General features: G+C 33.3%; 1 protein-coding gene across 2 annotated transcripts; it reads right to left on the reverse strand.

Annotated features, from left to right (window-relative positions):
• Positions 1-532: 532 nt before the first annotated feature.
• On the reverse strand, positions 533-12,525 carry LOC111503770 (syntaxin). 2 transcript variants are annotated; one of them, XM_074175380.1, is made up of 8 exons: positions 12,393-12,525; positions 12,183-12,304; positions 12,096-12,134; positions 11,896-12,043; positions 7,313-7,638; positions 1,365-1,502; positions 1,151-1,261; positions 533-683 (listed from the first exon to the last, which is right to left on the reverse strand). In XM_074175380.1, exons 2-8 carry the CDS (start codon positions 12,213-12,215, stop codon positions 615-617), a joined length of 864 nt encoding a protein of 287 aa, XP_074031481.1. In that variant the 5' UTR covers positions 12,216-12,304; positions 12,393-12,525; the 3' UTR covers positions 533-614. The 2 variants fall into 2 exon arrangements, with proteins under 2 accessions (XP_074031481.1, XP_074031480.1); XM_074175379.1 differs by having other exon boundaries at positions 12,183-12,439.
• Between the last annotated feature and the right edge of the window lie 225 nt (positions 12,526-12,750).

Raw genomic sequence — 12,750 nt, forward strand, 5'->3', positions numbered from 1 at the left:
TCAATGATAACCTGAAATCTGATTGCAAGCGAGGTTTTATTCTTCTTCAATTTTACATCTTCCCTGCATTGGAGATTGAACTACGAGGGCTTGAATTAATTTGTTTTTTGCAAATAAAGTGGAAATGTTCCTCCATATTTTTCAAATTACCATTAAGTATGGATTTTTTTCCAAATTGACTTCCTCCTGTATATTTCCAACGATAATATCTTTTCGAAAATATCCATTTTACTTTTGTTTGTCTGTTGAAAAGGTAATGAATTACTGATAATAATCATTCTGAAATACAAATCATGAAATTAGAAAACAACAACAAAAATTAATTGGCGCTCAGGGGCGACTTCATTGATTCCAGTTGCGCATTTGCTTTTTTAGCTGCAGGAAAACCCGGAAAAACCTACAGCACCACATCATCTGAAGATCTTGATCTGCCAATATCCTCTCTCTCATAGTAATGGAGATGACTGACAATGTTCTCACTCTAGGTATACTCAAACATCCACAATATAAAAAAGATCTATTGATGAGTAGGTGAATTTGAAAATATTTTAATTCGAACGTTGTTATTATGAAAGGAACAACAAGTTGAATACAACAAAAGTAATGATTTTGAACTATTTGAATAGAAGTATCAGAATTATGACTATCAGCACAGCAATTGCAATTCCACAGTAAATCTTGCACTGAAATGAAAAATGTATTAAATAAATAGATGTTGCAACTCATAAGTTAAAGAACAGAGTGATCTACTTGATCAGATAGCACATGAACCAATTTTCTGGAGATAAATTTAGTTGTCGGACTTGGATTGAATCACCCAAATCTATCCTAAGAGAATATATAAATAGGCTCAACAGAACCACACAGAAAAAACTGATATCCTTGAGCAAATACGGTTTGTTAATGATAATTGGCATTGATAACAAGTGACATATTAGGACTTTGAATTGAAAATATTGCATTAATATTCGATTCTCAAAGTAGCCCAGAGTAAAAAAATACAGATATTTCAATAGTTCAGAGTTTTCTTAATAATTTTTCCGATCCATTAGAAGTCTTCTGAAATGAGGTAGGAAACACGGATCATTACAATCAAATGCTATCAAATTTCAAGTAGAGCAACACCCTCAAAGTGAACGTAGTTAGTTACTTTAAAGTATTTAATCTTCTTGTTCAGACCATCCCTCAATATTCCAGGTGTTTTTCCAACAAATTCTTTAGCTAGTTTTGCTTGATATTCAACTCTGTCAACTAATTCTTGCTGCAAAAATAATATATAATGTTTTTTCAATTATAAACAGAGATATAAAAAATAACATTCAACAGAAATCTTTATTCTTTTCGGGTTTATATTGGATACGTACTTGGGCATCCACAAGAATGGCCATTTGAAGAAATAAATCTCTAACTTCAATCAGCATTTGTTCTATTTTCAGTAACTGCTGATGCCTTTCTTCGATGTCTGCCAATACTCGTTTAGCTTCCTGAGTTTCTGCTATTATCTGAAAATATCAGTGATCTATCAGTTTGAAGGTGATTGACAATGTTTCATGAAGAATTTCATTAGTTCCGACTTCTATTGTCTGATATCATATAAAACAGCAGGGGCATCGCAAAGAAGAGAAGCCGTCACAACCAGTGCTTGTGCTTCCCTACATCAGAGAATTATCGAAAAGGTTAAGAAGAATTGGATCCAAGTACATCAGAACCTGCTTCAGATCCGGAAACACTATTCGTAGCAGCTTCACGAAAACCAGGCCATAAAACGCGGACTGCGATTCCAAGAATTGCAATTATCGGATACCCTGTGAGTGCGAAAAATCCTATATCGGTGAAACTAAGAGGAATGTTCGCATTGCCGAGCACAAGAAACACACACAGCGAGGAAAAACCAGCAAATCAGGAATAGCATGTTTGGACCCATCAACATAACATCGAGTGGTCCCAAGCTGAGATCATACTCAGGGGAAAACATTGGTTTCGGAGGAAATTCAAAGAAGCCGCATACATGTTGTCCAACAATGTATTCAGGAAAGCTAGCGTAGAGATACGTAACATATGGAAACCCATCAAGCGAAAAATGGCCAACTCCCGCCAAACGGTCATCTCCCACTAAACCGGTGAAACGGAAAAAGGAAAGCGGAGATAAGTAAAAGTACTCGAATGACCCATGAATAGTCATCTATTCATCTAGTCATAGGAGGAATTAGTCCAGTCATCACCCGAAGACGATTGTGGATATTAACAATCGATAAGTCGTGAAGTAACTTGGCTTGGAATCTCTCAACTTTTTATTTTATTTTTATTATTTTTGTTCAATTGTTCTATTTTTCCTTGTATTTATTCCACTATCATTTCATTTCAGGTTTTTTGCTTAATATAATTTATATTTTCAGCTATTCATTTTTAATTCTTTTTTTTATTACCTAGTTCTTTCAGGGATTTCAAATAATTTTAAATGATGAGACAATGGAACTCCGAACTAAAGAAATTCATTGATAAGTTTGTTGCAAACGTCACCGTGTAGGAATTTATCGAATGCTATTACACAGGGTGAGTCAACAAGATCCCCTCGATCCATTGCTATTAGAGAAAACATTTTTTCGAATTGCTCTTTTTTATTTCGTAGTCATGTCGATAAATTTTAAAATTATTTTGCCGCATACTGTGATTCAGCCGATCGTGGCCAACCAAAGTAATATTTTTCAAATGAAACACCCAGTATATGAATACGATTCCATGTTTTTTAACTCACTAAGGAATTTTTGTTTTCGAATATCCATTGCGGCATTGCCAAGTTATTCCAGAAAAAACTATTTTGCAGACAATATTTTTATAATTCATCACCCGCATGGCTACAGCAATTAAGTGGATTTTTTAGGAATAGTTAATCAACATCACTATAATAATTTCGGAAATATCAATTTTCGGAAACAATATGTAGGATGCTCGGTGAAACCGGTCAAGTTTTATTCATTTTCAAATAGACATTATTCAACTTTTTCAAAGAGAACACCCAATATTTTTTCATTTGTATGAAATGTTTCAACATTCCACTATATTTTTATCCCAGGTAAACTATACGACTAACAAGATATTTCACAAATTATACCCAGTTTTATTAATTGTTGTAACCATAACAAATTCATTTATTTACGTTCACTTACTCAAAATTTTTTCAATATGAACAATAACGCCAAAATTTTTTATTGAATAGATGAGTTCAAAAGATGTTCAAAATGGCGACCATTTTCTGCAACATATAATGTCTACACGTTCCAGAATATCCTCTGGGATTTCTCTAAAAACTCTAGTGATTCTTCGTTTCATGTCTTCTGTAAATGTTGGAGGAGTTTGGTAGACATTTGATATATTTCCATAAAAAAAAATCCATTTTGGTTAGGTCGTGTGAACTGGGTGGCCGTTTTAAAATGTAGTGTTGCACCGTCTTGTTATAGCCACATTCCAACATTCAGTGATCAACGCTGTTGATGGTTCAGGCAACAAACAAAATGGGGGTTTTCCGTTACATAATAATGCATGTTATGCCGATTCACCGTTCCATTTTTATGAGTCATCAAAAAATAAGACGAACAAATCATTTTTCTGATTGATCTTTTCTAAGCCCCAACGGCAAACTTGAACACGTTTTTCAAAATCTCTTCCTCTTACTTCTTGCAACAATTGCATATGGTCAGGATGAAATTCGCTTGCTGGTTTGAGAAATCCTAATTTCCTGCTCAGGTCTCGGGTACTCATATGGGGATTTTCAACAAGGTGAAGAGCAATTTAAAATGTATTTTCTTCATGTGTTACAGGGCAGGCATGTTCGAACTTCTCGTGATTGACATAACCAGTCCTTTCAAATCTTGTTTTTAGAGCCTGAAATGCCTCTTCATCTGGTTGTCTTCTTTCGGGGAACTTCTCTTTGTAAATCCTAAATGGAAGGAAGCAGTTTCCGTCACTTTCCTCCAAAGCATAGACCATTTGCACCATATCTTCCAATACAGAATTCATAATGAAAATGATTTAATCTATACGCGAAAGAAACTTCAATACATGGCGTTGTTGACAAATTCCGAGATTCATTTTTTGATGTCAGTCATGGATGACTGGGTTGTTGAAGAAAAAAGCAATATGAATATCCTTTAGGTTTTTTACGCATTTCTTATCGTTGGAACCACTGATAACTATCACTAGATGGTATGAAAAATGCTAATGTACTAGCGATTAGTCTGAATATTCGAAAAAAAATTTAATAATACTCAGGAAACAAAATACATTTTTTGTGGTTACAACAATAAATAAAACTGGTTATAATTTGTAAAATATCAGTTTTTCGTATAGTATACTTCTGATAAAAAATGAGTTGAAATGTTGAAACACTTCATACAAAAGAAAAAATATAGGATGTTACATTTGAAAAAGTTGAATTATGCCTGTTTTACCGAGCACCCTATATATTGTTTCCGAAAGTTGAGATTTCAGAAATCATCATAGTGATGTTGACTAACTATTTCTAAACAAAATCCACCTGATTGCTGTCGACATGCGAGTAGTGCATTAAAAAATTATTCTCTGCAAAATAGGTTTTTCTGGAATAACTTGACAATGCCGTAATGGAAATTCGGAAACAAAAATTCCTCAGAGAGCTAAAATATATGGAATCGAATGACGTATTCATATACTGGGTGTTCTGTTGAAAATAATATAACTTTTTGGTTGGCCACGCTCGGCTGAATCACCCAGTATGCAAGAAACTAATTTTAAAAGATAGTATTTATTGATATGACTGCAAAGAAAATGAGCAGTTCGAAAAATTGATTCCTCTGATAGAAATGGACCGACGAAATCTTGTTGACTCACCCTGTATAGTACTGGAAGTAATCGAGAAAAGGTCCTCGCAGGGGCGGAGATTACGAATATTCTAGAAATTTCGCCCTTCAGTGAGGCAGTCAGTACGATAGTAATAAGTGAATTAGTATATCAGTTTATAATATTTTAAGTGGTAATTTTTGAGAAAATTATTGAAGTTATTATATTCAAAAAACACTTCATTGTGAGATTTTCACTCAGTTTTACAAAAACGCAACACTTGTTTCGCTACGCAATAGCTATACATATAGACACGCCTCAAGACAATAAAGTGTTTCTTGAATACGTTATTGATTTTCATCAAGTATATTCAAATTTATTTATCTGTTTATACTATTTTTTCAAGAACCCACTGAGCTGTACGATTAAAAGTATTTCACCATAATGTAACTGATAACTTTTTTTTATAGATTGATCTTTCTAGTGTATTCGTACACTACTAGCTGAAATTCAACCATTGGTGTACTAACGCGCCACTTTTTCTTTTTAAGTGTTGAATTGGATTGTTTTTTTAATGTGGTAGTTATCGTCTTCCAGGTTTATAGTCAATCACAAAAAAGAGCGCAATAGTTAAATGCTGGTCGGTCTTCAGAAGGATACGATAAAAGAAAATTGACTGATTGCATTCATCGAACCGCAAAACATGAATCGCTTTCCATATCTATACTGATATCTGGAGTAAGATCAACCCTTCAATGTAGTTAATACGTGATGTAAGGGGAGAGCAAATGGCCAACTTGGCAAGTTGAATCGGAATCTTCAACTTGAAATGAATCGAATAGAAACACTTCTATCGCATACCAGAACTAGAATATTCTATTCAACGAAAGTAATTTTTTGTGGAGGAAAAAATCAGTTTTTTATCGGGTAAACTAAAAAGTTTGCCCTTCTACACTTGTATAAAGTTCTCCATTATAATTTTTATATTTTTCAGATTGTGGAAGGTAACAATTAACCAAAAAAGGTCGATAAAAAATAGAATATTCTCTCTGAGAGAGTGTAGTCACGCTATGTGGGAGAAGATTTTTCATTAAATAGAAATACTACCACAGACAGTAGACGTCCTAAAAGTGTTGCCAGCCATACCACCATCATATATAGAGTACATACAGAACATAAAGAAATGGAACGAATTAAATAATCCCAATATAATTGAAACAACTGAGGTATGTAACTATATTTATCTCAAATCTGCTGATAATATTGAAATTCTTCTCCAATCAGTATTTCATCACCATGCAAACACCGAAAATTAAATGTTCATTCAAATAATATGAAAAGTTGGCTAGTAGACGAAGCAACATCATAAATAATATTTAAAATTGGACTTGCGATGCACTGTTTGGAACCTTTGGTGTAGTAAAGAATATTACTGGATTTTTTTCCCAACACCATTTTTCTCTTGAAGATGATCATTTGGAGATCGAAACACGTGTCGGGGTGTTAAAATAACGGTTTTGTGTTGGGGAAAAAACTCCAGTAGGTAATATTCATTGAAATTGGAGCTCATGGAAACAACAACTCATATCAACATAGAAAAACTATGCTCCTATTGTAATAATAAACATTAGATTTTCAGGAGAGCCGAAAAAACATATATAAAGTTATGAAGAAACTAGCTCAAACATAAAACGAATTGTTCCTTAAGATGATTTGATTTATAGCCAGTCTTCAAGTATGCCCACTGACTATATGTGATTTTTTTACTTATACGAGGAATTGGGCAAATTTCGGATATGCGGTTGGTTACCTCGTTCACAGGCAGATGGGGCGATGACAAATCTGTTGTTTGTTGTCTGCTTCAGCCTAGTTCGAGGAATGATATTCTGAAGGAATTCGATTTTCAATTATGGGAAATCATCGACTTTATGTTGATGATAGACACTACCTTGCAAACAGCCCGAAACCGGTCTGCAAGTGTGTTACAATAATTGAAAATCTATTGCGGCGCTTGTATCGCCAACAGCATATGTGGGAATAACTTCAGTGAAGAATCCTGCACTGACACCTGACGGATATAATTCAACGCCCTTCATGGTATTAGCCAGGGAAGTAGTTGTTTTCTGATGTGGGTCAGTCCATTAACCTACAGTGTAGGGAGTTGAGACTGGCCTCAACAAATTGTTCTTTTAGATGATTTCATCCAAAAGTAATGAAAGAAAATGAAAACGTAATGAAGAGAATTTAGTTCTATCAACCCCTTTCTGATGAAAAACGCATCATTCGCAATGAGAAGGACTTGAAAACATTTTTTCAGTAAGGCGTGTATTTTTTTTCTGAACAGTTCTATAAATAGGCAGAACCTTCAATCTATAGATTGACACCACAATATGACGCCTAATAGCTATTCGAAGAGATACTTTTCAAATGACCCCGTAGGTCTAGGTCTCCTTCAAAAATCGATTTTGAGATTTTTGCTTCATACTCGTAAACTTACATTCTCTGTGAAAATTTGAATGTCGGTCTTATCTTCTAAGAGAGATACAAGTTCTTCGTCTGTCACTCGTATCCCTTTGGCTCTAAGTTGTGCCTCCAAATTTGCTTTTTGAATATTCCTAAAATTTTCCAGTTCAGCATTGCTCTGCCTGAAGATTTTTATATATCTTGTTTTGAGTGTGTTGTACTGGATAGATTTTATTCTTCCTTCGGCAGAATCAGGGTTGGTATTTTTCTGTTCTTCTTCGAATTCTTTCAATTTTCCATTAATTTTTTGACATATGCTGGTGTTATTTGCGAAGAGGCTTTGGATTTTATCATTAAGATCTGAAAAGAAAAATGTATTGTTTAACTATCGATTGGAAGTGGTACAATCAAAAATACAAAATGAACAATTTTTTGTTGAGAACAGTCATTACCTGTATAAATGACTGAACAGGGTAGGTCAATGAAAACGAAACGAGTTCAATTTCTAGTAGTGGGTGTATGAAAAATCGCACAGACTGAATCTAAAATTTGAAATTCGAATAAATGGAATATTTGCTATCTTTAATATTTGAAAATAGTTATAATGAATTATAAACTCTTCATTTATTGACATATTCTTGACTTTGACTCTGGCAATGACGGACATTCTTGAACACAGTAACCTTTACAATGATAATTAGTTTATTTTTTAACGATTGTGGAACTGTTTAGAGCTTCCGGACTGAGTCATGGCCAGTGAGCTTGCCTTTTATATATCCACAAGAACCCAAATGGCATTTCAATATCCATTTATTGTTTATCCCTCAATCCGTACTACGTATAATTGCAAACAAAAGTTTGTTTTCCTTTTTTCCTAATACTTTCTTTGTCATACACCAACCCAAACTTTACGCAGATACGATTTCTCCCACCGGCCATGACTCAGTCCGGTAGCTATACTATACCTCTTCTCTTCTTTAGTATTTGAATGTGACCTTTGCTGCTAGATGGATCATTCGAAGAGGACTAGTGGAGTGTCCCAAAACCTCTATCGATATATGGAAACAAATGAATATCTTTTTGAACGCTTGTTAAACTAAAAGGTTTGAAATTGAATTTTCAAGCTTTGAGTACTCACGCCGCGCCGGTGTGAAAATACGCCAGTTTTATTTCTATCATTCAATCATAGATGCCGTTATGCATGTTGGTGGCTATATAACCTATAATTGGATCTTAACCTAAGGCAGGTACCTAGCAGAGGTATCTCTGCCAATATTGTATGTAGACTTATTTTAATATTCCTTTCGAAGATGAGTAGAGTAGAGTAATTTATTTGACCACTTTATAAACAAAATACATTTATGGCAAGTCATATATACTATATAATTTAGGTACTATGTCAGACACTTAAAATGAGCAACAACGTCTCTAGATTGAAGTAATAAATTTTATAAATATCAATATAAAAAGGTCAACAAACATAAGAACAGGCTTTATGACGGTTTTACAACATGAATCATTTTTGAAAACTGTTAATTGACCAGCTACAACAATCTTCGATTGTGTAGAAGTGGTTGAGAAGATATCTCTTGATATTATATTTTTTTAAATTTCTGAAATCCAAAGATTTACCTGAGGGATGGAGACAGTTGTATAAATTCAAATATTTATATGTCTTATGTCTCAATTTTCTTGGTTATTCACATTTTGTCTTCAATAGAGAACCGCCTGCCCGGTACTGAGGAGGCTGAAACAGCTATCTACCGGTGGCTCTTAAATTGAAATCAATATGGGAATGATCAAAATAGTACTTATCTATTTATCTTTATATATATATATATATATATATATATATATATATATATATATATATATATATATATCTATTTATCTTTTTATATATATATATATATATATATATATATATATATATATATATATTACATATATATATATTACATACATATATATTACAAGGACTAACAAGTCCAAGACAAATCAAACATGAGAGAAGGATATCGAGTGGATAAGGTATTATCAATGAGAAAAAATTATTTGGATAAGCACAACAAATTCGTGTGTTGTTTTATATATATATATATATATATATATATATATATATATATATATATATATATATATATATATATATATATATATAATGTCGGAAGTGGCATGATTTCAAATTGAATAAAAAGAGGACGACAGTGTTCCTTATATCCTACTTTTGCCATGATCCTCATGGCTTTTTTTCTGACATCTGAGTATAGCATCAATATATGAATACCTAGAAACTTAACACTGTCTCCTAGAGTAACACTGGTGTTTGAGGATATCACATGCTAAGTTTTTATTTCTGTCCATCATTTGAGGTAAACTGATATGTGATTTGTCTGAGCATATGAGAGTTGTGTCGTCGGCAAACAAAACACATTTTGTTGGTGAAATAAAGCTACATAAGTCATTCATATAAATGATCAATAATAACGGGCCGAGGGCAATACCCTGAAGAACGCCATGACAAATTGGCTTTAAATCTGTAAGGGATCAGCATTTCTTCAACTGTAACTTAATGAACTTGGTTACTTAGTGATTGAAACACGTGTCGTAGTGTTAAAACTAACGGTTTGGTTTTGGAATAGAACTCCAGTAATATTTAAAGAATCTAAAGAAGGAAATTGTGATACATCAGAGGGTGAAAGGATTGAGGAGTGATCACAGCACAGAATCAGATGAAGAAAGGAGTAAACGAAATGTAATAATTGCTTCAGACTTTGAAGAGGAAACCACAGGAAAGGAAATGGGAAAATATTTTCTCTGAAAATAATGAAATGAGGTGGTACAAACACTCAGAAGTGAATTCTTCTAGACATCTGCGAAAATATTGTAAAGGATATTTCCTAAAATTTTGTCCCTGAAACATTACTGATGTGAAACATGCTTACAAGTTATTTTTCCCTGCAGATAGTATTGACAATATTGTAATTTGTACAAACATATAAATTGGAAAAATACGAATGAACTACGACCAGCCAAGAGAAACGAAATATTGGCATACATAGGATTATTATATTTGGCCGAAGTGAAAAAACAAAACAATACAGATTTTTTCGAATAATGGACAACTGAAGGCACAGGTTCGGAAATATTCAGAGCTGGTATGAGTTGTAATCGTTTTTCATTGCTAACCTCTATCAGATTTGGTAATGAAAGTGCCAGAGGCGTTAAAAAAAATACTGATAAACTTGCTGCCATTCGATTCACTATTGATCGTTTTGTGGACAATTGACAGAATAATTGCTATTTGGGCGAACAAATAGTTGATGAAATGCTGCTCCCTTACAGAAAAAGGTGTAGTTTCTCTCAGTACCTACAACAAAAGAAAAACCGGCAAAATACGGACTGAAAATATTCAATTCATGTGACGCCAAAACTTTTCATGTCAGCAATTTTAAAGTTGATTGTGATCAAAAGCCAGATAGTCCGTATGATTTTTTGAACATATCCACCTTCTTTTAAACCCACTTTGGGGAGGAAAAAACAGAAATTTTACCTGTGATAATTGTTACACAAGTTATCCATAATCCAAAAAACCTTTGGAAAATAGAATAACGATTATTGATATAAAAAATAAGGGTGATTTAACCTTACAATTCTTACCGAATGGAAAAAGAATGGTTGCTTTATCAATTTTCGGCTTCCAAAAAGATAAGCCCATTGTGTTTTAATCACCAAAGAAGAACAAAGATGTAATCTTGCTTTCTACCATGCGCAACGATTCGACACTCAATCTTAGAACTGATTAGCCAGTAATCATCATGGATTATAATTGTTATAAAGGAGGTGTCCATACTGTGGATAAAATGTGTGGTCCATTTCCAGACTAACTAGGAGATGGCCTTTAGCAATATTTTTTCAGCTTTTGAATATAGCAGGAATAATTCCACACACGTCTGAAATCTTTATCATTATCTCTGATGAAACAACATCTGAGAGAAAGATCTGAATCGAAGATCAAGAGAATGGAGAAGACACGACAAAAAATGTGTTTTCAATGCTGATGATTATTATTAACTCAGATCATAAGTGATCAAGTTTTAGGCAGCACATAATTTCTTGTTCCTTTCTCTACGAAGCTGATTTGTTATTTCATGAAAAACATTTAAATGCTCTGAAAAATGCACATCATTTGCTAGCTCTGCATTTAGCAATATGTGACCACAGAATAGATTGCTTAGTATTCTATGCTAAGACATCAGATTCATGGGTGTGCGGCGTTGCCAACTGTCACACCACGGCTGTGGTATATCAGGAACTAACCTAAGATACTTTGTGATATAGTTTTTGATACATATTAATTTTTCACTGGTTCTAGATGTACCTTACTTTCACTTCCAGAAAAATTTCAGCACATTTAATTTACTGGAAAATCCGAGAAATCATTTGTTTGATAACCAACTATTTATAACCTACCAAGAATAATTCACTCTTTCACCATTATTATTGATTGAAAGTTATGTATTGAAGTTATTGTATGCAAAACAATTGTTCCGCCACTGGCGAAAAGTATAAGCGTATGGATCATCGAATACCTAGTACAATAATTATTCTACTTACCTCTGAGGTTTAAACTCAAGTCATCTAGCTTACTAATGAATTGCCGTATTTCATCTACATTTTTTTCAACCCGCTCTATCCATTGGCCTATCACCTCAGCTCTCTCGAATGTTTTTTTCAAATTAACGTCTCCGTTTGTCGTCGGTACCTGTAGATTAGTCAGTGTCATGACAACATAATATAAAAATTGTTCTACTTACATTTTCGACTTCTATGTTGACTTCACTTTTATTTCTAACCTGAAAAACACTTGTGAGTTGGACGTTAAAAATAAATTATAATTTTACCTTCAACAATTCACCTAACCTATCTTTACTCATAATGGAATGTTATATGCGTTGAATATTTGCATATCTTATCAAATTGTCGTCGGTATCTTGGATAGGTATATGTGTTTGAATTGATGATGCTTCGGAATACACAGAATAACATGATTCAAATGGAAATTTCGAAAATATTGCTGAACATTGTTAATCTGTACCTATGTTAGTACCTACCTACTCTTACGAGTACTATCTGCTTGTTATTGCCAACGTATATAAAACGTAATTGTTTACAAGAAATGAAGGTTTATAGTTTCCACCTTACGAATGACTAATGGAAATGTATAAAGACAGCTCCGTAATTAATATAACATTTATGAAATGTGAATGACTAGATTGAGTTTGTTATTCAAAAATATAATGAAAAATCATAAAATAGAAAAATTAAATGACTCTTGTTGCATTGAGATTTCGCGTCGTATATGCTTGTGGTAGGCAACGAATAACCGAAATGGGTTCATAGGACAAACTCTTATTATTATTTTCATAAACTACATACACCTCACGATTTGATCTCCATAAACTTTATATT

Source organism: Leptinotarsa decemlineata, unplaced genomic scaffold, assembly GCF_025532065.1.
Source record: "Leptinotarsa decemlineata unplaced genomic scaffold, Ldec_3_MD MMD2_tig00001019_RagTag_RagTag, whole genome shotgun sequence".
NCBI classification, from domain to species: Eukaryota; Metazoa; Arthropoda; class Insecta; order Coleoptera; family Chrysomelidae; genus Leptinotarsa; species Leptinotarsa decemlineata.

Excerpts from the sequence above, each read along its gene's own strand:
- LOC111503770 (XM_074175380.1), bottom strand. The coding sequence starts at position 12,215 with ATGAGTAAAGATAGGTTAGGTGAATTGTTGAAG. Across the intron at positions 12,135-12,182 it reads GGTTAGGTGAATTGTTGAAG|GTTAGAAATAAAAGTGAAGT; the intron begins GTAAAATTATAA and ends AGTGTTTTTCAG. Across the intron at positions 1,262-1,364 it reads CCATTCTTGTGGATGCCCAA|CAAGAATTAGTTGACAGAGT; the intron begins GTACGTATCCAA and ends TTATTTTTGCAG.